Genomic DNA, 27,949 nt, shown 5'->3' with positions numbered 1-27,949 from the left:
ATATATGGCTTGTTTTTGATACTTTGATGACTGAGACCCTTTTGGGTCCCCGGGGTCTTTAGTCTGATTTTTTTTTGTTGCACTGTCATTGTTCAAATAATTATATAATAATTTTTGAACTATTTAAGGCGCCAAATACTTCACATCAAATATTTCACTTTGAACGTTGGGGGTATTGCATATTTTGTGTTTTTTTCAACAGTTTTATTTGACAAAAATGGCTTAAAACATTTTTTAAAAATAAAATAAGTAAATTTTTAAAAAAAAGCAAATATTTGACTTGTTTTTGGCACTTTTTTTTAATCCCCAGACCTTTAGTCTGATTTTTTGTAACTGTCCATATTAAAAAAATAATAATGAATCAAAATTAATGTTTTTGTTTTTTTACATAAAATGGCATAAAACATTAAGAAAATTTAAACTTTATGTCAGCGGATACATTTCAAGTTGAAAAAAACTAATACGTGACCTGTTTGACACTTTTTTGACTGAGACCCTTTCGGGTCCCCGGGACATTTAGTGTGTTTTTTTTAACTGTCATTATTCAAAAAATAATAATAAAAAAATAATAATGTTATGACACACTGAGCGATTTAATGTGCCAATTATTTCACATCAAATACTTTTTTGGGAGGAAAATATTGCATATTTTGTGTTTTTGCCATAAAAACAAACAGGCATCACAAATTTAAAAAATACTTCAAGATTATGTCAACAAACAGATGAAGTTGATCTATAGATATTTTAGCGTTGAAAGTAAAAAACAAATAATATATGACTTATCTATTTAAGGCTCCAATTACTTCACATCAAATATTCCACTTTGAACAGGTTTGGGGAGAAAATATTGCATATTTTGTGTTTTTGCTGTAAAAAAACTGGGTTTTCTTTGACAAACAAAGAGCATAAAACATGAATAAAAAATTAAAACTTTATGTCAAAGGATAGATCTCAATGTGATGTATAGATACTTTAGTGTTGAAAGTAAAACAAATAATAATATATTACTTATTTTTAACACTTTAATGACTGAGACCCATTTGGGTCCCCGAGACCTTTAAAAACAGTTTGTTCTTTGACCAAAAGGGCATAAAACATTAAAAAAATGTTTTACTTTGTGTCACCAGATAGACCGCAACTTGATCCATAGATATTTTAGCGTTCACAGTTAAAATAATAAAATATGTGGCTTTTTTTAAACACTTTGATGACTGAGACCCTTTTGGGGGCCTTTAGTCTGATTTTTTTTAACTGTCATTGTTCAAAAAATAATAATAAATCAAAATCAATGTTGTTATACGTCATTGACCTATCAAAGGCGCCAATTACTACTTTTGGGAGGAAATATTGCATATTTTGTGTTTTTGCCATAAAAAAAACACAGGATTTTCTTTGACAAAAAGGGCATCAAACAATAAAAACAATTTTTACTTTGTGTCAACAGACAGCAAATTGATCTCTCAATATTTAAAAAAATAAAATATATGTCTTGTTTTTATTTTTTTTACACTCTGGTGACTGAGAACCTTTTGGGTCCCTGGGGCCTTTAGTCAGATTTCATTGTTAAAAAAATAATAATGTTGTCATGAGTTGTTCACTCCAATTACTTCACATCAAATATTACACTTTAAACAGTTTTTAGGAGAAAATATTGCATATTTTGTGTTTTTGCCATAAAAAACAGGGCATAAAACATTTCAAAAAATGAAAACTTCATGTCAACAGATAGATCTCAAGTTGATCAATAGATATTTTAGTAAAGTATATATAAAAAAAAGACTTATTTTTAACACTTTAATGACTGAGACCCAATTGGGTCCCCGGGACCTTTAAGAATATATTGCATATTTTGTGTTTTTTTGCCATAAAAAAAAGTTTCCTTCGACCAAAAGGGCATAAAACAATAAATACAAATAAACTTTGTGTCAACGGATAGATCTCAAGTTGATCTATAAATATTTTAGCGTTGAAAGTAAAAAATAAAATAATATATGACTTATTTTCCCTGGGACCTTCAAAAACAGTTTTTTCTTTGACCAAAAGGTCATAAAATATATTTTAAAAAATGTTGAACTTTGTGTCAACAGATAGACTGACACTTCATCTCTTAATATTTTAGCGTTGAAAGTTTAAAAAATTAAAATAAAATGGCTTGTTTTTATTTTAACACTTTGGTGACTGAGACCCTTTTGGGTCCCCGGCGCCTTTAGTCAGATTTCATTGTTCAAAAAATAATAATGTTGTCATGAGTTGTTCACCTTTTTAAGGCTCCAATTACTTCACAGTAAATATTCCACCTGAAACAGTTTTCGGGAGAAAATTTTGCATATTTGGCGTTTTTGCCATAAAAAAAAAAAATCTTAGACTAAAAGAGCATAAAACATTTCAAAAAATGAAAACTTTATGTCAACAGATAGATCTCAAGTTGATCAATAGATATTTTAGTAAAGTATATATATAAAAAGACTTATTTTTAACACTTTAATGACTGAGACCCATTTGGGTTCCCCGGGACCTTTAAGAACATATTGCATATTTTGTGTTGTTTGCCATAAAAAAAAAAGTTTCTTTGACCAAAAGGGCGTAAAACTATTTTAAAAATGTACTTTGTGTCCACAGATAAACAGCAAATTGATCACTTAATATTTTAGCGTTGAAAGTTAAAAAATGAAATAAAATAAATGGCTTGTTTTTATTTGAACACTTTGGTAACTGAGAACATTTTGGGTCCCCCGAAGCCTTTAGTCAGATTTCATATTTTAGCGTTGAAAGTAAAAAAAAAATTATTTTCAACTCTTTAACGACTGAGACCCTATTGGGTCCCCCGAAACCTTTAGTCAGATTTCATATTTTAGCGTTGAAAGTAAACATTTGTTTTATTTCTTAACACTTTAACGACTGAGACCCTTTTGGGTCCCCTGAAGCCTTTTGGGTACCCCAAAGCCTTTAGTCAGATTTCATATTTTAGCAGTGAAAGTAAAAAATTGTTTTTATTTTTAACACTAACAACTGAGACCCTTTTGGGTCCCCAGAAGCCTTTAGTCAGATTTCATATTTTAGCGTAGAAAGTAAAAACATTTTTTTTTATTTTTAACACTTTAACGACTGAGACCCTTTTGGGTCCCCCGAAGCCTTTAGTCAGATTTCATATTTTAGCGTTGAAAGTAAAAATAATGTTTTATTTTTAACACTTTAACGACTGAGACCCTTTTGGGCCCCCTGAAGTCTTTAGTCAGATGTCATATTTTAGCATTGAAAGTTAAACAATTTTTAATTTTTAACACTTAAACGACTGAAACCCTTTTGGGTCGCCCGAAGTCTTTAGTCGGATTTCATATTTTAGCGTCGAAAGTAAAACAATTTTTAAATTTTTAACACTTTAACGACTGACACCCTTTTGGGTCCCCTGAAGTCTTTAGTAAGATTTCATATTTCAGCGTTGAAAGTAAAAAAAATTAAAAAAAATTAACACTTTAACGACTGAGACCCTTTTGGGTCCCCTGAAGCCTTTAGTCGGATTTCATATTTTAGCGTTGAAAGTAAAAACAATTTTTTATTTTTAACACTTTAACCACTGAGACCCTTTTTGGTCCCCTGAAGCCTTTAGTCGGATTTCATATTTTAGCGTTGAAAGTAAAAAATATATATATTTTCAACACTTTAACGACTGAGACCCTTTTGGGCCCCCTGAAGCCTTTAGTCAGATTTCATATTTTAGCGTTGAAAGTAAAAAAAATGTAAATTTTTAACACTTTAACGACTGAGACCCTTTTGGGTCCTCTGAAGCCTTTAGTCAGATTTCATATTTTAGTGTTGAAAGTAAAAAAAATGTTTTATTTTTAACACTTTAACGACTGAGACCCTTTTGGGCCCCCTGAAGTCTTTAGTCAGATGTCATATTTTAGCGTTGAAAGTTAAACAATTTTTAATTTTTAACACTTTAACGACTGAGACCCTTTTGGGTCCCCCGAAACCTTTAGTCAGATTTCATATTTTAGCGTTGAAAGTAAAAAAAAAAGTTCATTTTTAACACTTTAACGACCGAGACCCTTTTGGGTCCACCGAAGCCTTTAGTCAGATTTCATATTTTAGCGTTGAAAGTAAAAATAATGTTTTATTTTTAACACTTTAACGACTGAGACCCTTTTGGGTCCCCCGAAGCCTTTAGTCAGATTTCATATTTTAGCGTTGAAAGTAAAAATAATGTTTTATTTTTAACACTTTGACGACTGAGACCCTTTTGGGTCCCCCGAAGCCTTTAGTCAGATTTCATAGTTTAGCGTTGAAAGTAAAAAAATTTTTTTTATTTTTAACACTTTAATGACTGAGACCCTTTTGGGTCCCCCGAAGCCTTTAGTCAGATTTCATATTTTAGCGTTGAAAGTAAAAAAAATTTTTTTTATTTTTAACACTTAAACGACTGAGACCCTTTTGGGTCGCCCGAAGTCTTTAGTCGGATTTCATATTTTAGCGTCGAAAGTAAAACAATTTTTTATTTTTAACACTTTAACGACTGACACCCTTTTGGGTCCCCTGAAGTCTTTAGTAAGATTTCATATTTTAGCGTTGAAAGTAAAAAAAATAAAAACAATTTAACACTTTAACGACTGAGACCCTTTTGGGTCCCCTGAAGCCTTTAGTCGGATTTCATATTTTAGCGTTGAAAGTAAAAACATTTTTTTATTTTTAACACTTTAACCACTGAGACCCTTTTTGGTCCCCTGAAGCCTTTAGTCGGATTTCATATTTTAGCGTTGAAAGTAAAAAATATATATATTTTCAACACTTTAACGACTGAGACCCTTTTGGGCCCCCTGAAGCCTTTAGTCAGATTTCATATTTTAGCATTGAAAGTAAATTTTTTTTACATTTTTAACACTTTAACGACTGAGACCCTTTTGGGTCCCCCGAAGCCTTTAGTCAGATTTCATATTTTAGCGTTGAAAGTAAAAAAATTTTTTTTTTTTAACACTTTAATGACTGAGACCCTTTTGGGTCCCCCGAAGCCTTTAGTCAGATTTCATATTTTAGCGTTGAAAGTAAAAACTTTATTTTTTATTTTTAACACTTTAACGACTGAGACCCTTTTGGGTCCCCAGGACCTTTAACGATCGCCAAAATTGTGTTACAATAAATACTGTATTGGTTTTGAAAATGAAAAATTGTGAGGGTGGGCGGCCCTCTGTGTAAAAGGTTTGGACACCCCTGTCCCTAATCAATACGCCTCTGATCAATACCCGTCATGTGATTGTCACCTCAGCTGATTGAAATCAATAAAAACATTGCTCCTCTCACACAGCCACACCTGAAGGAAGTGGTCACGTGATGACGTCATCGGGCGTCCTTGATGGCGTCGTGGAGACGGCCGCCATGTTTGCTTACGTGCTTCAGGTAGAACCTGAACGACGACAAAGAAACCACTCATTATTGCTCTCTCTCTCTCTTCCGCGTCCTCGGGGCTGGTGGGCGGAGTCTTTGGGCGTAGTCACCAAGCGTGAAAAGATTGCTCTCCCTGAGGCGGCGGCGGCGGCATGCGAAGGCTCAGCGCCGCCGCCCACTTCCTGAAGTGGCGCCGTCCTGATCGGCCGAGCGGTCAGACCAGAGTCCCTGGCGACGTCGGTTCTGCAGGCGCTTCCCTGAGAGGGACTTCCTGTTTGCGGGGAGGGGCGGAGTCCAGGTAGAGCGAGCCGTCCACAGACCTAAAAGAGAGGAGAGATAGGGGGGTGGGGGGGAGCGTGTTGCCATGGTAACAGCCGGCCGTGCACCCACCTGCCGTGCAGCGGGTGTCCGTGGAAGGTGACGGAGTGCGGCAGCGCCCCTTGCAGGCCGTGAGTGGTGCGTCTGCGCTGTGCGGTGCCCCCGCCTTGACCTTTGACCTTGCCGTCGGCGTGGGAGGAGCCTGCGGTGTTCCTCAAGTACCAGTCCCTCAGACCTGTCGACGGGAGGGCGGCGGCGGCGTCAGCGCGAACGGGGAGGCGAGCGAGTGTCTTACCTTCCAGGGCGAGGGCCTTGTGGAGGTTCCTGGCGGCTCCCCCCGGGCGGGCGTCCTGCGCGGGGGCCGGCTGCGGGGGCAGCAGGTGGGGGTGGGGGTCGGGCTGGATGTGGGCGTCGGCCTGCGACACGGGCAGGAAGGGGCCGCAGGACTTGGTGCGGGTGACCTTGACGCGGCGCTGCTCGCCCATGTGAACGCGGTAGGCGGGCGGCGCCACCGGGGGCGGCCGGGAGGTGGCGTGGCCGTTGTAGTGCGGCGGCGGCCGGTGCGGCTTGGCGCGCTGCCGCTGTTTGGTCAGCACGTAATCCAGCAGGAGGTCGCCGTAGCCCCGCCCCGCCTCTGGGGGGCCGACGGCGCCTCCTCCGGACCGTGCCACCCCTCCCTCCTCCTCCTCTGGCGGCCCGTCTGCGCTGTTGCCGCGACGGGCCGCCTCGGACGGGCGGGAGGTCGGCGAGCTGTCGTGGGAGCGAGGAGGGGTGGGGAGCTGGAGGAGGAGGGGCCTGTGGCTGGCGAGAACCTCAGGAAGCTCCGCCCTGAAGTGGAACACCTTGATCAGACTCTCTTGTCTTATCTTAACTTATCTGATCTTATCACCTGTGGCACAGCGAACTCCTCCTGGCTTTGCTGGGATAGAAGAGCTCCACTGGAGAACCAGTGCCCACCAGCAGGGGGCGACCCTGAGCCACACACTCATCTGGAACGTGACCATGACGTCATCAACCTTCTGCTGTGTGTGTGTGTGTGTGTGTGTGTGGGTGTGTACCGTTGTCGTGTCCTGTAGAGTCAGACGTGGAGCTGCTCTCTGACCTCACTGTGTCGTCTGGACACACACACACGCACAAACACACACACACACGTACACACACACAAACACACTTAATAAACACACAGGCCTACACGTGTGTGTGCGCGTGTGTGTGTTATTGTTTGTGTGTGTTTGTCTGTGTGCGTGTTTGTGTGCGTGTGTGCGTGTTTGTGTGAGTGTGTTTGTGGTTCTGTGTATGTTTGTGTATTTTTTTGTGTGTGTGTGCGTGTGTGTGAGTTTGTGTGTGCGTGTTTGTGTGTTTGTGTGGGTGCATGTTTGTGTTTGTTTGTGTGCGTGTGTTTGTGTGTGTTTTTGTGTGTGTGCGTGTTTGTGTGGGTGCGTGTTTGTGTGTGTGTGTTTGTGTGTGTGTTTGTGTGTGTGGTTCTATGTATATTTGTGTGTGTGTGTTTGTGTGTGTGTGTGTGTGTGCGTGTTTGTGTGCATGTGTGTTTGTGTGTGTGGTTGTGTGGGTGAGTTTGTGTGTGCGTGTTTTTGTGTTTGTGTGTTTGCGTGTTTGTTTGGGTGTGTTTGTTTGTGTGTGTGTGTTTGTGTGTGTGATTCTATGTATATTTGTGTGTGTGTGTGTGCATGTTTGTATGTGTGTGTTGGTGTAAGTGTGTTTGTGTGCGTGTTCGTTTGTGTGTGGTTTTTTGTGTATACGTGTTTGTTTGTGTGTGTGTGCGTGTTTGTGCGTGTGTTTGTTTGTGTGTGTGTGTGTTTGTGTGTGTGCGTGTTTGTGTGCATGTGTTTGTGTGTGTGTTTGTTTGTGTGTGTGCGTGTGTGTGTGTTTGTTTGTGTGTGTGTGTTTGTGTGGGTGCGTGTTTGTGTGCACGTGTTTGTGTGTGTGTTTGTTTGTGTGTGTGCATGTGTGTGTTTGTGTGTTTTTTGTGTGTGTTTGCGTGTTTGTGTGTGTGTGTTTGTTTATGTTCGTGAGTGTGCTCGTTTATGTGTTTGTGTGTGTTTGTTCGTGTGTGTTTGTTTGTGTGTGTGTGTGTGTTCATGTATGTGTGTGTTTTTTTGTGTGTACGTGTTTGTTTGTGTGCGTGCGTGTATGTATGTGTGTGGGTGTGTGTGTTGTGTTACCAGTGTGACATCCTCTGTGCACAGTCGTCTTGCCGTGTTGTGTGTGCACGTTGTGTTCTCGGTCGTTGTGTTTCCTCAGCGCTCCGCTGAATAAAGTTTTTTTAGGCTTCACTCGCTGATTGTCTTCTTCCTGTGGGCGGAGTCACAGGGTGCCATGAGTTCAAAGTGGGCGGGGCGTACATATCATTTGTGTCTTTATTACCTAAGCTTTTTTTTCTTACACTGAATTTAAGTCACAGATTTTTTTTTTTTAAAAAGCTTTCATAATGAAAACACAAATTAACCGTAATTAATTTTAATAAAAAATTGTTGGCAAAATGTGTTTTTTTTTTATTCAATATGTTAAAATACAGTGTTTTGAAATTCAGTGTGTAAAAAGTTAGTGTTAAAAAAATCAGTTTATTAAAAAAACAGTGTAAATAAATTCAGTGTAAAAAAAAAAATCAGTGCAGAAATATTGGTGGCTTTTTTTTTTTAGAAGCAACCAATATCTATACACTGATTTTTAATTTTTATTTTTTTTTACTGAATTTTTATTTAATGAAAAAAGATGGATGGATGGATGGACATTGTTGGCATAATTTGATGTAAAAAAAAAATTAGTTACATAAATTCTGTGTCAAAAAAAGCTTTCATAATAAAAACACAAATTAACCATAATTTAATTTAATAAAAAATTGTGAGCAAAATATGTGTTTTTTAAAAATTAAATATGTTAAAATACAGTGTTTTGAAATTCAGCATGTAAAAAGTCAGTGTTTAAAAAATAAATTTATTAAAAAAACAGTGTAAACAAATTCTGTGTTAAAAAAAATCAGTGCAGAAATATTGGTGGCTTTTTATTTTTTTTCAAGCAACCAATATTTATACACTGATTTTTGAAAAACATTTTTAACTGAATTTTTACAGGCAGAATTTCAAAAAAAAAGTTTTGCTTACAAAAATGTATTTAATGAATGGATGGACATTTTTGGCATAATTTGATGTAAAAAAAAAAAAATCTAATCAATTCTGTGTCAAAAAAAGCTTTCATAATAAAAACACAAATTAACCATAATTTCATTTAATAAAAAATTGTGAGCCAAATATGTGTTTTAAAAAATAAAATATGTTAAAATACAGTGTTTTGAAATTCAGCGTGTAAAAATTCAGTGTTTAAAAAATCAATTTATTAAAAAAACCAGTGTAAACAAATTCAGTGTAAAAAAATCTGTGCAGAAATATTGGTGGCTTTTTTTTTTTAGAAGCAATCAATATTTATACACTGATTTTTTATTTTTTTATTTTTTTTTACTGAATTTTTATTTAATGAAAAAAGATGGATGGATGGATGGATGGACATTGTTGGCATAATTTGATGTAAAAAAAAAAAATGTGTTACATAAATTCTGTGTCAAAAAAAGCTTTCATAATAAAAACACAAATTAACCATGATTTAATTTAATAAAAAATTGTGAGCAAAATATGTGTTTTTTAAAAATTCAATATGTTAAAATACAGTGTTTTGAAATTCAGCATGTAAAAAGTCAGTGTTTAAAAAATCTATTTATTAAAAAAACAGTGTAAACAAATTCTGTGTAAAAAAAATCTGTGCAGAAATATTGGTGGCTTTTTTTTTTAAGCAACCAATATTTATACACTGATTTTTAATAAGAAAAATTGTAATGAATTTTTACAGGCTGAATTTAAAAAAACAATTTCATCAAACTGAATTTTTAAACAAGTTTTGCTTAGAAAATTGTATTTAATGAAAACGGATGGATGGATGGACATTTTTGGCATAATTTGATGTAAAAAAAAAAAATCATATCAATTCTGTGTCAAAAAAAGCTTTCATAATAAAAACACAAATTAACCATAATTTCATTTAATAAAAAATTGTGAGCCAAATATGTGTTTTAAAAAATAAAATATGTTAAAATACAGTGTTTTGAAATTCAGCGTGTAAAAATTCAGTGTTTAAAAAATCAATTTATTAAAAAAACCAGTGTAAACAAATTCAGTGTAAAAAAATCAGTGCAGAAATATTGGTGGCTTTTTTTTTTTTTAGAAGCAATCAATATTTATACACTGATTTTTTATTTTTATTTTTTTTTACTGAATTTTTATTTATTGAAAAAAGATGGATGGATGGATGGATGGATGGACATTGTTGGCATAATTTGATGTAAAAAAAAAAATTGTTACATAAATTCTGTGTCAAAAAAAGCTTTCATATTAAAAACACAAATTAACCATGATTTAATTTAATAAAAAATTGTGAGCAAAATATGTTTTTTAAAAATTCAATATGTTAAAATACAGTGTTTTGAAATTCAGCATGTAAAAAGTCAGTGTTTAAAAAATTAATTTATTAAAAAAACAGTGTAAACAAATACTGTGTAAAAAAAATCCGTGCAGAAATATTGGTGGCTATTTTTTTTAAGCAACCAATATTTATACACTGATTTTTAATAAGAAAAATTGTAATGAATTTTTACAGGCTGAATTTAGAAAAACAATTTCATCAAACTGAATTTTTAAACAAGTTTTGCTTAGAAAATTGTATTTAATGAAAACGGATGGATGGATGGACATTTTTGGCATAATTTGATGTAAAAAAAAATAAATACAAAAAAAAATCAAATAAATTCTGTGCCAAAAAAAGCTTTCATAATAAAAACACAAATTAACCATAATTTAATTTAATAAAAAATTGTTAGCAAATTTTTTTTTTAAATTCAATATGTTAAAATACAGTGATTTTTTAAAAACATTTTTAACTGAATTTTTACAGGCAGCAGAATTTTAAAAAAAAAAGCTTTGATTAGAAAAATGTATTTAATGAATGGATGGACATTTTTGGCATAATTTGATGTAAAAAAAAAATTGTTACATAAATTCTGTGTCAAAAAAAGCTTTCATATTAAAAACACAAATTAACCATGATTTAATTTAATAAAAAATTGTGAGCAAAATATGTTTTTTAAAAATTCAATATGTTAAAATACAGTGTTTTGAAATTCAGCATGTAAAAAGTCAGTGTTTAAAAAATCTATTTATTAAAAAAACAGTGTAAACAAATTCTGTGTAAAAAAAATCCGTGCAGAAATATTGGTGGCTATTTTTTTTAAGCAACCAATATTTATACACTGATTTTTAATAAGAAAAATTGTAATGAATTTTTACAGGCTGAATTTAAATAAACAATTTCATCAAACTGAATTTTTAAACAAGTTTTGCTTAGAAAATGTTATTTAATGAAAACGGATGGATGGATGGACATTTTTGGCATAATTTGATGTAAAAAAAATAAATAAAAAAAAAATCAAATAAATTCTGTGTCAAAAAAAGCTTTCATAATAAAAACACAAATCAACCATAATTTCATTTAATAAAAAATTGTGGGCAAAAATTTTGTTTTTAAAAAATTCAATATGTTAAATAGAGTGTTTTGAAGATCAGCGTGTAAAAAGTCAGTGTTTAAAAAATCAGTTGACATCATTTGATGTAAAAAAAAAATCAGTTAGATAAATCCAGTATCAAAAAAAGCTTTGGTAATAAAGACTCAAACTAACTTCCGCTCACCTCTCCTCTGCACTTCCTGTTTGCTTGGCACGAGGCCCCGCCCCTGCGCTTCACGGAGGGGGGCTTCTCCCCCGTCGCCAACGGGAAGTCGGCGGGCAGCGCGCCCGTCAGCTCCTGGCCAACGAGAGCACGCAAGTTCAGCGACATCAACGCCGACCGCCATACGGCCGCTCACTCACCGCCTCCTGCAGACACACCCGCCTCAGCTCCGCCAATCGCACGCTGAGCAGCGCCTGCAGGCTCCGCCTCTTCTCCTGCAGCTCCGCCATGCGCTCCCTCTGCTTCCTGTCCCAGCATGTGACCACAGCTAGCAAACACACACACACAAATATTATTACAACACACACACACACACACACACACACACACACACACACACACACACACACACACACACACACACACACACACACACTCTTGTATTTGTTACCTTCTTGAGACCTCCGAAAAATGCCGACCGCTATTATTATAATAAAAGTCGTCACTTTACACAACGCAAGTCAAAATTTTACAAAAAAACTGAACATTTGGTCAATTTTATGAAAAGAGTCGTCATTTTACTAGACAAAAGTCACAATTTTATAAGAAAACTTTAAAATGTTGGCAATATTATAATAATAATTTGGAATTTTACTTGGCAAAATTATAACAAAAATCAGCTTTTCACATGCCGGGTTTTTTCATTAAATCAACAAAAAATCCTGACTTTGGAGCAATGTTCACGGACTCTAGTATTTGGTTCTCTATTAGATGCAATGGTTTTCTGTATTGGGACCATGATTTTGGTCCTAACTTGTTCACACCTCCTCATATGGAAGCTACTTTTTCTTGTTGATGTCTCAAGAATGGTAGAAATACAAGAACACAAAACACACACACATTCTTGTATTTGTTACCTTTTTGAGACCTGACCATTTTAGGACCACCCTTTCTAGATACATAAAGATGTGCATTTACAACATTAATAATATATACATACTATGCAAATATAAAAAAGCTTGTTGTGAAAAATGAGTTGGAATTTCACAAGAAAAAGGTCACAATTTCACAAGAAAAACCTAGAATTTTGGCAGTATTATAATAAAAGTCGTAGTTTTACTCAACGCAAGTCAAAATGTTACAAGAAAAACTGAACAGTTGTGCAATATTATGATAAAAGTTGGAATTTTACTCAATAATAGTTGCAATTTTACAAGAAAAGCTTAAAATTTGGTCAATATTATGAAAAGAGTCGTCATTTTACTAGACAAAAGTCACAATTTTATAAGAAAACTTTAAAATGTTGGCAATATTATAATAATAATCGGAATTTTACTTGGCAAAATTATGACAAAAATCAGCTTTTCATATGCCGGGTTTTTTCATTAAATCAACAAAAAATCCTGACTTTGGAGCAATGTTCACGGACTCTAGTATTTGGTTCTCTATTAGATGCAATGGTTTTCTGTATTGGGACCATGATTTTGGTCCTAACTTGTTCACACCTCCTCATATGGAAGCTACTTTTTCTTGTTGATGTCTCAAGAATGGTAGAAATACAAGAACACAAAACACACACACATTCTTGTATTTGTTACCTTTTTGAGACCTGACCATTTTAGGACCACCCTTTCTAGATACATAAAGATGTGTATTTACAACATTAATAATATATACATACTATGCAAATATAAAAAAGCTTGTTGTGAAAAATGAGTAGGAATTTCACAAGAAAAAGGTCACAATTTCACAAGAAAAACCTAGAATTTTGGCAGTATTATAATAAAAGTCGTAGTTTTACTCAACGCAAGTCAAAATGTTACAAGAAAAACTGAACAGTTGTGCAATATTATGATAAAAGTTGGAATTTTACTCAATAATAGTTGCAATTGTACAAGAAAAGCTTAAAATGCTCTCAATTTTATGAAAAGAGTCGTCATTTAACTCAACAAAAGTCACAATTTTATAAGAAAACTTTAAAATGTTGGCAATATTATAATATTAATCTGAATTTTACTTGGCAAAATTATGACAAAAATCAGCTTTTCACATGGCGGGTTTTTTCATTAAATCAACAACAAATCCTGACTTTGGGGCAATGTTCACGGACTCTAGTATTTGGTTCTCTATTAGATGCGATGGTTTTCTGTATTGGGACCATGATTTATGTCCTAACTTGTTCACACCTCCTCATATGGAAGCTACTTTTTCTTGTTGATGTCTCAAGAATGGTAGAAATACAAGAACACAAAACACACACACACACACACACACACACACACACACACACACACACACACACACACATTCTTGTATTTGTTACCATTTTGAGACCTGACCATTTTAGGACCACCCTTTCTAGATACATAAAGATGTGTATTTACAACATTAATGATATATACATACTATGCAGATATAAAAAAGCTTGTTGTGAAAAATGAGTTGGAATTTCACAAGAAAAAGGTCACAATTTCACAAGAAAAACTTAGAATTTTGGCAATATTATAATAAAAGTCGTAGTTTTACTCAACGCAAGTCAAAATTTTACAAGAAAAACTGAACAGTTGTGTAATATTATGATAAAAGTTGGAATTTTACTCAATAACAGTCTCAATTTTACAAGAAAAGCTTAAAATGTGGTCAATTTTATGAAAAGAGTCGTCATTTTACTTGACAAAAGTCACAATTTTATAAGAAAACGTTAAAATGTTGGCAATATTATAATAATAATCTGAATTTTACTTGGCAAAATGATGACAAAAGTCAGCTGTTCACCTGGCGGGTTTTTTTCGGGGATGAATAGGGAAGTCCTTCTTTAGCTGCCGTCTTGTTTTATCATATATTGCTGCCTTTGCACCTGTCAGTGTTCACTTTTGTATGCACATTAAATCAACAAAAAAATCCTGACTTTGGAGCAATGTTCACGGACTCTAGTATTTGGTTCTCTATTAGATGCGATGGTTTTCCGTATTGGGACCATGATTTATGTCATCACTTGTTCACACCTCCTCATATGGAAGCTACTTTACCTGGTTGATGTCTCAAGAATGGTAGAAATACAAGAACACACACACACACACACACACACACACACACACACACACACACACACACACACACACAGGTTGTGTCTCACCAGGTGCTGAGATGAGTTGACCTTTGACTTCCATGGCTCGTGCGTCCCATGTGACTCCGCCCCCTTCGTCCTCACTGATTGACTCCTTCGCCTGCACACACACACACGACATGACATCATGGTGACCTTTGACCTGTCACTGAAACAATGTACATGAGAACAGGAAGTAGAGCTGAGCAGGAAACAGGAAGAGGAAGCCGGCCTTGGAACAAAAGGAAGCGTGTGAGGAGTCCGGGCAGAGTGAGAGTGAATGCACACACACACACACACACACACACACACACACACACTTACACCCTCACACACTTACACACACACACACTTACACCCTCACACACTTACACCCTCACACACTTACACACACACACACTTACACCCTCACACACTTACACCCTCACACACTTACACACTTACACCCTCACACACTTACACACACACACACACTTACACCCTCACACACTTACACACACACACTTACACCCTCACACACTTACACACTTACACCCTCACACACTTACACACACACACACACACACACTTACACCCTCACACACTTACACCCTCACACACTTACACACACACACTTACACCCTCACACACTTACACACTTACACCCTCACACACTTACACACACACACACACACACACACACACACTTACACCCTCACACACTTACACCCTCACACACACACACACTTACACTCTCACACACTTACACACACACACACTTACACACACACTTACACCCTCACACACTTACACACACACTTACACCCTCACACACTTACACACACACCTACACCCTCACACACTTACACACCCGCCCACCCACACACCCACCCACACACCCACACACACACACACACACACACACACACACACACACACACACACACACACACACACTTAAACCCTCACACACTTAGACACTTACACACACACCTACACCCTCACACACTTACACACACACACACCTACACTCTCACACACTTACACACTTACACACACACCTACACCCTCACACACTTACACACTTACACACACACACACTTACACCCTCACACACTTACACACACACCTACACCCTCACACACTTACACACACACACTTACACCCTCACACACTTACAACCTCATACACTTACACACACACCTACACCCTCACACACTTACACACACACACTTACACCCTCACACACTTACACCCTCACACACTTACACACACACCTACACCCTCACACACTTACACACACACACACTTACACACACACACTTACACCCTCACACACTTACACACTCACACATTACACCCTCACACACTTACACCCACACACACTTACACCCTCACACACACACACTTACACCCTCACACACTTACACTTACACACTTACACACACACACTTACACCCTCACACACGTACACATTTACACACTTACACACACACACTTACACCCTCACACACGTACACACTTACACACACACACCTACACCCTCACAAACTTACACACTTACACACTTACACACACACACACACACACACTTACACACACACACTTACACCCTTACACACACACACTTACACCCTCACACACTTACACACACACACTTACACTTACACACACACACTTACACACACACTTACACTTACATACATACACACTTACACACACACACGCACACAGTAACACTTACACACACTTACACACACTTACACACACACACTTGCACACACACACAAACATGCACACACACACACACGTACACATTTACACACACACTTACACACACACACTTACACACACTTACAAACACAAACTTACACACAAAATTACACACACACACTTACACACTTGCACACACACACACACACACACACACACTTACACGCACACACTTACACACTTAAACCCACACACACTTACACACACTTACACACACACACACACTTACACACAATTACACACACACACTTACACATTTACACACACACACACACACACACTTACACACAATTACACACACACACTTACACACCCAATTACACGCACACACTTACACACACACTTACACGCACACACTTACACAAAGTCAGATCTTGATCCTAATTGGTAGAAACGATGATGATGATGATGATGAAGTGCCCGGTGGGTCAGTACCTGTTTGTACCTACTCGTAGTGGGCGGAGCCTAGCGGCCAAAACTGCCGGACGCCATCACCAATCTGTTTGTTTTGCACTTTAGCTGATCAGATACTAAAACTGATGATGAATGGCAGAAAATGTTTGCCTATGACAGGATGTGGGCGTGGCTTGGCGCCAAACTTGGATCCTAATTGGTAGAAATGATGTTGATGGCGCCCTTAATACATGCGTCGTTGGCGGCGAATACCACTCCACGCCGTCTTCAATCAAATTGGTATTACGTCACTTTCGAAGATCAGAGGCAGATATTAAACTGACGGGCGATGATAAATTGTGAGTAATTATGATCTACCACATAAGATGTGGGCGGGGCACGGCGCCACGCTTTGATCTGATGGTTCGCCACAAAACACGAAACGTCAATAACGCGGCCGCACAAGTTCAGATCTTGATCCTGATCGGTAAAAATGACGAGGACGCCCTGAAGTGCCCGATGGGTCAGTGCCTGTTCATAGCTATTCAAAGTGGGCGGAGCCTGGTGGCGAAAACTGCAACTCGCCATCAACTACTAAACTCTCCTTACTTCACTTTAGATGATGGGACTTGCCTTCGCTGTCATGAGGCTTTAAGGACGGGGTCTGATCATGCCTGGACGTTAATATCCACACTACCATCGCCCCCTTGTGGTGAAAACACTCATAACTGCCTTCCATATATTTTTGATGGTGGGTGAGGGTGTTGGGTGGGATGCAACTGCATCACCTGTGGCACCAATATCGCCCCCTTGTGGCGGGAAACTATAATAGTCATAACTTCCTTCCAGGTCTTCCTGAAATGTTTGATAGTGAGTCGGGTATTGAGTGGGATGCAACTGCAGGGCGAGGGCCTTGTGGGGACATGAGGACAGACATGAGGAGAGACATGAGGACAGACATGAGGACTAAAATGAGGACAGACATGAGGACAGACATGAGGAGAGACCTGACGACAGATATGAGGACAGACATGAGGACAGACATGAGGACAGACATGAGGAGAGACATGAGGACTAAAATGAGGATAGACATGAGGACAGACATGAGGACAGACCTGATGACAGACCTAAAGACAGACATAAGGACAGACATGAGGACAGACATGAGGACAGACATGAGGACAGATATAAGGAGAGACATGAGGACAGACATGAGGACAGACATGAGGACTAAAATGAGGACAGACATGAGGACAGACCTGATGACAGACCTGAGGACACACATAAGGACAGACATGAGGACAGACATGAGGACAGACATGAGGACAGATATGAGGAGAGACATGAGGACAGACATGAGGACAGACATGAGGAGAGACATGAGGACAGACATGAGGACCGACCTGAGGACAGACCTGACGACAGACATAAGGACAGACATGAGGACAGATAAGAGGAGAGACATGAGGAAAGACATGAGGAGAGACATGAGGACAGACATGAGGAGAGACATGAGGACAGACGTAAGGACAGACATGAGGACTAAAATGAGGACAGACATGAGGACAGACATGAGGACAGACATGAGGAGAGACATGAGAACAGACATGAGGACGGACATGAGGACAGACCTGACGACAGACCTGAGGACAGACATAAGGACAGACCTGAGGACAGACATGAGGACAGACAAGAGGACAGACAAGAGGACAGACTTGAGGACAAATAAGAGGACAGACATGAGGACAGACATGAGGACAGACAAGAGGACAGACCTGACGACAGACCTGAGGACAGACATGAGGACAGACATGAGGACAGACAAGAGGACAGACCTGACGACAGACCTGAGGACAGACATAAGGACAGACATGAGGACAGACAAGAGGACAGACATGAGGACAGACATGAGGACAGACAAGAGGACAGACCTGACGACAGACCTGAGGACAGACATAAGGACAGACATGAGGACAGACAAGAGGACAGACCTGACGACAGACATGAGGACAGACAAGAGGACAGACATGAGGACAGACATGAGGACAGACAAGAGGACAGACATGAGGACAGACATGAGGACAGACATGAGGACAGACCTGACGACAGACCTGAGGACAGACATAAGGACAGACATGAGGACAGACATGAGGACAGACATGAGGACTAAAATGAGGACAGACATGAGGACAGACCTGAAGACAGACCTGAGGACAGACATGAGGACTAAAATGAGGAGTAAAATGAGGACGGCCATGACGACAGACATGAGGACTGAAATGAGGACGGACATGAGGACAGACATGAGGGCAGACATGAGGGCAGACATGAGGACTGAAATGAGGACAGACATGAGGACTAAAATGAGGACGGACATGAGGACAGACATGAGGACAGACATGAGGACTGAAATGAGGACAGACATGAGGACTAAAATGAGGACGGACATGAGGACAGACATGAGGACAGACATGACGACAGACATGAGGACTGAAATGAGGACAGACATGAGGACTAAAATGAGGACGGACATGGGGACAGACATGACGACAGACCTGAGGACAGACATGAGGACAGACATGAGGACAGACAAGAGGACAGACAAGAGGACAGACATGAGGACAGACAAGAGAACAGACAAGAGGACAGACATGAGGACAGACATGAGGACAGACATGAGGACAGACATGAGGACAGACATGAGGACAGACATGAGGACAGCTCCTACCTGAGGAGAGTGTCACTTCCTGTGTGCGGACCATCCAGAAGGTCTGCGTCCAACATTCAGCTGGTCCACTCTGCCTGTTTGGGACGGCGCCCTGCAGGGAATCAAGCAACAACCGTCAAGCCCTTCCCGCCTGGCCTGGCCTTTCACAATAAGAGCATGTGAGGCGCTGAATGAGAGGTAAACATCCCTAACAGGAAGTCATTGTTCACTACATGGCAGACGGGCCTCACAAACTTTGACTTTTGCGCCCCGTTTGCACTTCGGTGCCACTTTTACTTTGGAAAAAAACACCTGCTGCTTTTGTTTTGGAAAACTGCTTGGATCTACACCAGCTTCCTAGAGGTCCTCACACACACACACGCACACACACACACACACACACACACACACACACACACACACACACACACACACACACACACACACACACACACACATTAGCAGGACAATGACACACACACACACACGCACACACAACTTATTGACATGTTCATGTCATCCGTGGGGGGGCAAGAGATGGGGGCGGGGCAATTTAGGGAGGAGTCAGCGGGGGAGGAGTCACATGACTTTTACTTCCTGTACAGCACCAGCATGGCCTCTTAAGTGCATAAGTGCATAAGGGGGCGGGGCTAACTATGCTCCATTCATCAGGAGAGAGTGAGATTATGCAATCAAAATGAGTGCACTCAGGAACTATAAGTGCACGCAGTGTATTTGTTGAAGTGTACTGACGCAGTCCTGGTGAGGCCAGTGAGCATTAAACACAACACTACTGTCAGTACACTTCAGCAAGTGTACTGAGTGCACTTAGTTCCTGCACTTACAGGAAATAACAATCGCAACATTTCCTGCTTCCTTGTCTTTTTTTTTAGTTGGGAATTGCAACCACTCGAGGTAGCCCCGCCCCTTCCATGACGTAGCCAAGACGGCGACCTCTGAAGTGCAAGCCCCGGCCAAGAGGGGGCGTTATTGTAAAATACTCTGACTGACTTTTGACCCCCACCTTGTCAAAATCTCCCCAAACCTGTTTGTGCTGGTGTGTTGTTGTAAAATAAATTGTATAACTATTATGGTTCTCATGGTATGGGGCTGGTTATCAGTAATAACACGTTGATAACATAAAAACTATAAAACGTTAATAACATCAAAACTATAACGTGTTAATAACATACAAAACGTATGTTAATAACATTAAATCTATAACACAATAAAAACATAAAAACTATACCACGTTAAAGACATCAAAACTATGAAACGTTAATAACCAAAACTATAACAGTTAACATAAAAACTATAACACGTATTTAATATAAAAACTATAAAACGTGAATAACATAAAAATTATAACACGTTAATAACATACAAACTATAAGATGTTAATAACAAAATTATAACATGTTAATAACATCAAAACTATAAAATGTTAATAACATAAAAACTGACACGTTAATAACATAAAAACTATAACATGTTAACACATAAAACGTTAATAACAAAAACTATGAGAATTTAATAACATCAAATCTATAACACAATAAAAACATAAAAACTATACCACGTTAATGACATCTAAACTATGAAACGTTAATAACAAAAACTATAACAGTTAACATAAAAACTATAACACGTATTTAATATAAAAACTATAAAACGTGAATAACATAAAAATTATAATACGTTAATAACATACAAACTATAAGATGTTAATAACAAAATTATAACATGTTAATAACATCAAAACTATAAAATGTTAATAACATAAAAACTGACACGTTAATAACATAAAAACTATAACATGTTAATAACACATAAAACGTTAATAACAAAAACTATGACAAGTTAATAACATTAAATCTATAACACAATAAAAACATAAAAACTATACCACGTTAAAGACATCTAAACTATGAAACGTTAATAACAAAAACTATAACAGTTAACATAAAAACTATAACACGTATTTAATATAAAAACTATAAAACGTGAATAACATAAAAATTATAATACGTTAATAACATACAAACTATAAGATGTTAATAACAAAATTATAACATGTTAATAACATCAAAACTATAAAATGTTAATAACATAAAAACTGACACGTTAATAACATAAAAACTATAACATGTTAATAACACATAAAACGTTAATAACAAAAACTATGACAAGTTAATAACATTAAATCTATAACACAATAAAAACATAAAAACTATACCACGTTAATGACATCAAAACTATGAAACGTTAATAACAAAAACTAACAGTTAACATAAAAAATATAACACGTTATTAATATAAAAACTATCAAACGTGAATAACATAAAAACTATAACACGTTGATAACATAAAAACTATAACATGTTAATAACATAAAAATTATAACATGTTAATAACATAAAAACTATAACATGTTAATAACATAAAAACTAAAACGTATATAAGATCAAAACTATAACACGTTAATAACATAAAAGGTTAATAACAAAAACTAAAACAAGTTAATAACATTACATCTATAACACAATAAAAACCATAAAAACAATAGCACGTTAATGACATCAAAACTATAAAAGGTTAATAACAAAAACTAAAACAAGTTAATAACATTAAATCTATAACACAATAAACAAGATAAAAACTATACCAAGTTAATGACATCAAAACTATAAAACGTTAATAACAAAAACTATAACAGTTAACATTAAAACTATATATAATACTATATTAATAACACGTTATTAATATAAACTATATATAATACTATTTTAATAACACGTAAATAATATAAAAACTATAAAACATGAATAACATAAAAACTATAACACGTTAATAACATAAAAACTATAACATGTTAATAACATAAAAATTATAACATGTTAATAACATAAAAACTAAAATGTTAATAAGATCAAAACTATAACACATTAATAACATATAAAAGGTTTATAACAAAAACGATGACAAGTTAATAACATGAAATCTATAACACAATAAAAAACATAAAAACTATACCACGTTAATGACATCAAAACTATTCAACGTTAATAACAAAAACTATGACAAGTTAATAACATTAAATCTATAACACAATAAAAAACATAAAAACTATACCAAGTTAATGACATCAAAACTACTCAACGTTAATAACAAAAACTACAACAGTTAACATTAAAACTATAACACATTATTAATATAAAAACTTTAAAACGTTAACATAAAAACAATAACATGTTAATAGCAAAATTATAACACGTTAACATAAAAACTATAACATGTTAATAACATCAAAACTATAACATATTAATAACATCAAAACTATAACACGTTAAAGTTTTCTTATAAAATTGTGACTTTTTTTGAGTAAAATTACGACTCTTTTCATAAAATTGCCAAAAGTTTATTTTATAACATTTTGACTTGCGTTGAGTAAAATGACGACTTTTATTATAATACAGCCAAAATTCCACATTTTTCTTGTGAAATTGTGACCTTTTTCTTGTGAAATTCCAACTCATTTTTCACAACAAGCATTTTTAAATTTGCATAGTATGTATATATTATTAATGTTGTAAATACACATCTTTATATAGCTAGAAAGTTAGGGTGGTCCCTAAAAGGGAGGGATTTTTCACATTGACTGTGTGTCGCTTTTAAAAGTGCTCCCCCTCTGGTCAACATATGAAATAACAAGTGTGTGTAAGAAATGGAAATGTACCCCCTTTGGCCAAAATTAATTAAAAAAAACAAAATAAATATGTACATAGAGACATACTGTAATAACTTGAAGTAAATAATGAAGATTAAAAATCAATTATAAACAAAAAACAAAAAATGTTTTAACTAAAAGCTTACCTTTTTTATATTTGCAAAGTATGTATATATTATTAATGTTGTAAATACACATCTTTATATATCTAGAAAGGGTGGTCCTAAAGAGGTAGGCTTTTTTCTCAGGTCTCAAGAAGGTAAAACTACAAGTGTGTGTGTGTGTGTGTGTGTGTTTGTTTCTAAGAAGGAAAAGTATCTTCCATATGAGGAGGTGTGAACAAGTGATGACATAAACCATGGTCCCAATAACATTGCATCTAATAGAGAAACTCTCATTAGCACCCCTGGTGGTGACATCTATCAAAATGAGGGTGGTCCCAAAAAGGAGGGATTTTTTCACATTGACTGTGTGTCGCTTTTAAAAGTGCTCCCCCTCTGGTCAACATATGAAATAACAAGTGTGGGTAAGAAATTGAAATGCGCCCCCTTTGGCCAAAATTAATTTAAAAAAATAAATAAATATGTATATAGAGACGTACTGTAATAACTTGAAGTACTTTTTTATGTTAAAATATTACTTTTTACTGCAAAATGGTGACATTTATCATATAAAATTCAGACTTTTATCACAATGTTGCCCATTTTGTTGTTCTTATAAAACAGTGAAATTTTTGAGTAAAATGATGACTTTTGTCATAATTTTGCCAAGTAAAATTCTGATTATTATTAATATATTGCCAAAATTTTCAAGTTTTTTTTAATAAAATTGTGACTTTTGTCTAGTAAAATTATGACTCTTTTCATAAAATGGCCAAAATGTTAAGCTTTTCTTGTAACATTAATAAAAACAGACATAAATAAATATGTATATAGAGTATACTGTAATAACTTGAAGTAAATAATGAAGATTAAAAAACAATTACAAAAAAAAAAATTAAAATCCCCTCTCCCCCCCCAATTTTTTTTTTTTTTACGAAAAGCAGTCTTTTTCTCACAATGTGTCAACTTTTTTCATATAAAATTAGGAACAATTTCTCATATTCTTTCTGTTTCTGTAATATTGCAATATTTTCTGGTAAAATTATTAGTTTTTTATGTTAAATTATTACTTTTTAATGCAAAATGGTGACATTTGTCATATACAATTCTGACTTTTATCACAATATTGCCCATTTTTTTGAGTAAAATGATGACTTTTGTCATAATTTTGCCAAGTAAAATTCCGATTATTATTATTATATTGACAAAAAAAAAGAAGTGTTTTCTTATAAAATTGTGACTTGTGTTGAGTAAAATGACGACTTTTATTATAACACTGCCAAAATTCTAAGTTTTTCTCGTAAAATTACAACAAATTTTTCACAACAAACTTTTTTATATCTGCATAGTATGTATACATTATTAATGTTGTAAATACACATCTTTATATATCTAGAAAGGGTGGTCCTAAAGAGGTAGGCTTTTTTCTCAGGTCTCAAGAAGGTAAAACTACAAGTGTGTGTGTGTGTGTGTGTGTGTGTGTGTGTGTGTGTGTGTGTGTGTGTGTGTGTGTGTGTGTGTGTGTGTGTGTGTGTGTGTGTTTGTTTCTAAGAAGGAAAAGTATCTTCCATATGAGGAGGTGTGAACAAGTGATGACATAAATCATGGTCCCAATAACATTGCATCTAATAGAGAATGTCTCATTAGCACCCCTGGTGGTGACATCTATCAAAATGAGGTTGCTCCCAAAAAGGAGGGATTTTTTCACATTGACTGTGTGTCGCTTTTAAAAGTGCTCCCCCTCTGGTCAACATATGAAAGAACAAGTGTGGGTAAGACATTGAAACGTGCCCCCTTTGGCCAAAATTAATTTTAAAAAATAAATAAATATGTATATAGAGACATACTGTAGTAACTTGAAGTAAATAATAAAGATTAGAAACCAATTACCAACAAAAAATTCCCCCCGCAAAAAAATTAACTAAAAGCAGTCTTTTTCTCACAATGTGCCGAATTTTTTCTTATAAAATTTTGAACAATTTCTCTTGTGTTCTTTCTGTTTCTGTAATATTGCAATATTTTCTGGTAAAATTATTACTTTTTTATGATAAATTATTACTTTTTAATGCAAAATGGTGACATTTGTCATATACAATTCTGACTTTTATCACAATATTGCCCATTTCTTTGTTGTTCTTGTAAAAGAGTGACATTTTTTGAGTAAAATTATGACTTTTGTCATAATGTTGCCAAGTAAAATTCCGATTATTATGGCCCTGTGATGAGGTGGCGACTTTTCCAGGGTGTACCCCACCTTCCGCCCGAATGCAGCTGAGATAAGCTCCAGCACCCCCGCGACCCCAAAAGGGACAAGCGGTAGAAAATGGATGGATGGATGGATGACTTTTGTCATCATTTCGCCAAGTAAAATTCCGATTATTATGGCCCTGCGATGAGGTGGCGACTTGTCCAGGGTGTACCCCACCTTCCGCCCGAATGTAGCTGAGATAGGCTCCAGCACCCCCCCCCCCACTACCCTAAAAGGGACAAGCGGTAGAAAATGGATGGATGGATGGATTATTATATTGCCGGAATTTGAAAGTTCTCTTCAAAAATTGTGACTTTTGTTGAGTAAAATTACGACTCTTTTCATAAAATGGCCAAAATGTTAAGCTTTTCTTGTAACATTTTGACTTGCGTTGAGTAAAATGAGGACTTTTATTATAATACTGCCAAAATTCTACGTTTTTCTTGTGAAAATGTGACCTTTTTCTGGTGAAATTCCAACTTATTTTTCACAACAAGTTTTTTTTATATTTGCATAGTATGTATATATTATTAATGTTGTAAATACACATCTTTATATATCTAGAAAGGGTGGTCCTAAAGAGGTAGGCTTTTTTTCTGCAGGTCTCAAGAAGTTAAAACTACAAGTGTGTGTGTGTGTGTGTGTGTGTGTGTGTGTGTGTGTGTGTGTGTGTGTGTGTGTGTGTGTGTGTGTTTCTAAGAAGGAAAAGTATCTTCCATATGAGGAGGTGTGAACAAGTGATGACATAAATCATGGTCCCAATAACATTGCATCTAATAGAGAATGTCTCATTAGCACCCCTGGTGGTGACATCTATCAAAATGAGGGTAGTCCCAAAAAGGAGGGATTTTTCACATTGACTGTGTGTCACTTTTAAAAGTGCTCCCCCTCTGGTCAACATATGAAATAACAAGTGTGGGTAAGAAATTGAAATGCGCCCCCTTTGGCCAAAATTAATTTAAAAAAATAAATAAATATGTATATAGAGACATACTGTAATAACTTGAAGTACTTTTTTATGTTAAAATATTACTTTTTACTGCAAAATGGTGACATTTATCATATAAAATTCAGACTTTTATCACAATGTTGCCCATTTTGTTGTTCTTATAAAACAGTGACATTTTTGAGCAAAATTATGACTTTTGTCATAATTTTGCCAAGTAAAATTCCGATTATTATTAATTTATTGCCAACATTTAAAAGTTTTCTTATACAATTGTGACTTGCGGTGAGTAAAATGACGACTTTTATTATAACACTGCCAAAATTCCAAGTTTTTCTCGTGAAATTCCAACTCATTTTTCACAACAAGCTTTTTTTTTATATATTTGCAAAGTATGTATATATTATTAATGTTGTAATAATATTATATCTAGAAAGGGTGGTCCTAAAGAGGGAGGCATTTTTCTCAGGTCTCAAGAAGGTAAAACTACAAGTGTGTTGTGTGTGTGTGTGTGTGTGTGTGTTGGTGTGCAGGAGAGACAGAGATGAATGTAGGTCATGCTGCTGATGCTGCCATGGCAACACTGTAGAAAATCCCAACTGCGAATGCCCGGCTGCGATTGGCTGAGAGGTCCGAGCGGGGAGCCAATAGCCTTTCAACCCTGGGGCGCAGCTTCTGCGTCCTTGTTTTCATCCTCTAGTGGGGGATCTGTTGACTTTCACAACTTTGACTTTTAATTTTTAATTTATTTTTTTTATTGTCAATTTTTAACTATGAAGTGTCCATGTTGTTGTGTTAGCAATGGCTATAAAAAAGTGCTGTTTACATTTTTTTTTGAAGTAGCTTTTTTTTTCTTTTTTTTTTTTCCCCATGATGACTCAAAAACAGCACAAATGTCTCTCCATGGACAACAAAGTCCATTTTGATGACAATCTGGGAAAAAAAATGACTTATTAAAATCATAAGTTTATTATTTAATCGCCAATACTGCGGTTTCCCTTCTCGCGCATGCGCAGGGCGCAGGGCGGGTTCGCCATCCACAATAACAAGTTGTCGTTCCAAACTCCGCGGGTGCTACAAACAAGTGCCCGGGCGCGACTAGACGACTCGGAGGTGGTTGACCGGCGTGTGGAACATAATCGTGTGTGTGTGTGTGTGTGTCCTTACCTGGACCACCTGCGCGCGTGTCCGTCTGCCCATCCACGCTGCTGCATCACGCACGTGAAGGTTGATGGTGTGTCACGTCGAAGGATCGATTGATTGATCGTCGCTTTGTACATTCCATCACACGCTGCTGGATCATCTTCATCCTCCTCCTCCTCCTCTGCTCGCCACCTCAATAAGCTCCATGTGCGCCAGGAGGCGCGTTCTCGAGACGACGCGGGCGCGCGCTCACCCGCCATCCGGCTGCAGGGAGATGATCATGATTAGTGGCGGCTCGTCGATCGATTAACCTAGAAGACGATCCTCGTCCACACCTTTTCCACTGAGGGGGACAGTTTCATCTTCTTTTCCCCCCCAAAACCAATACAACATAAAACAA

General features: G+C 36.6%; 1 protein-coding gene across 2 annotated transcripts; it reads right to left on the bottom strand.

The window, feature by feature from the left end:
• Positions 1-12: 12 nt before the first annotated feature.
• Positions 13-27,949, bottom strand: ccdc120a (coiled-coil domain containing 120a). Of its 2 annotated transcripts, XR_009826718.1 has the most exons (12): positions 27,574-27,949; positions 19,406-19,496; positions 14,563-14,653; positions 11,627-11,754; positions 11,448-11,561; positions 7,881-8,010; positions 6,756-6,812; positions 6,587-6,686; positions 5,993-6,525; positions 5,770-5,932; positions 5,490-5,699; positions 13-5,398 (listed from the first exon to the last, which is right to left on the bottom strand). XR_009826718.1 is itself a non-coding variant. In XM_062052637.1 (11 exons), the coding sequence occupies exons 3-11, from the start codon at positions 14,594-14,596 to the stop codon at positions 5,594-5,596; spliced, it is 1,365 nt and encodes a 454-aa protein (XP_061908621.1). In that variant the 5' UTR covers positions 14,597-14,653; positions 19,406-19,496; positions 27,574-27,949; the 3' UTR covers positions 13-5,593. The 2 variants fall into 2 exon arrangements, 1 of the variants encoding a protein (XP_061908621.1); XM_062052637.1 differs by having other exon boundaries at positions 13-5,699.

This window comes from Entelurus aequoreus, linkage group LG07, assembly GCF_033978785.1.
Source record: "Entelurus aequoreus isolate RoL-2023_Sb linkage group LG07, RoL_Eaeq_v1.1, whole genome shotgun sequence".
Taxonomy (NCBI): domain Eukaryota; kingdom Metazoa; phylum Chordata; class Actinopteri; order Syngnathiformes; family Syngnathidae; genus Entelurus; species Entelurus aequoreus.
Note: the sequence above shows the minus strand (reverse complement) of the source record. Positions and strands in the feature narration are given on the sequence as shown.

Excerpts from the sequence above, each read along its gene's own strand:
- ccdc120a (XM_062052637.1), bottom strand. The coding sequence starts at position 14,596 with ATGGAAGTCAAAGGTCAACTCATCTCAGCACCTG. Across the intron at positions 6,813-7,880 it reads GCACAGAGGATGTCACACTG|ACGACACAGTGAGGTCAGAG; the intron begins GTAACACAACAC and ends GTGTGTGTCCAG. Across the intron at positions 5,700-5,769 it reads GGACACCCGCTGCACGGCAG|GTCTGTGGACGGCTCGCTCT; the intron begins GTGGGTGCACGG and ends CCTCTCTTTTAG.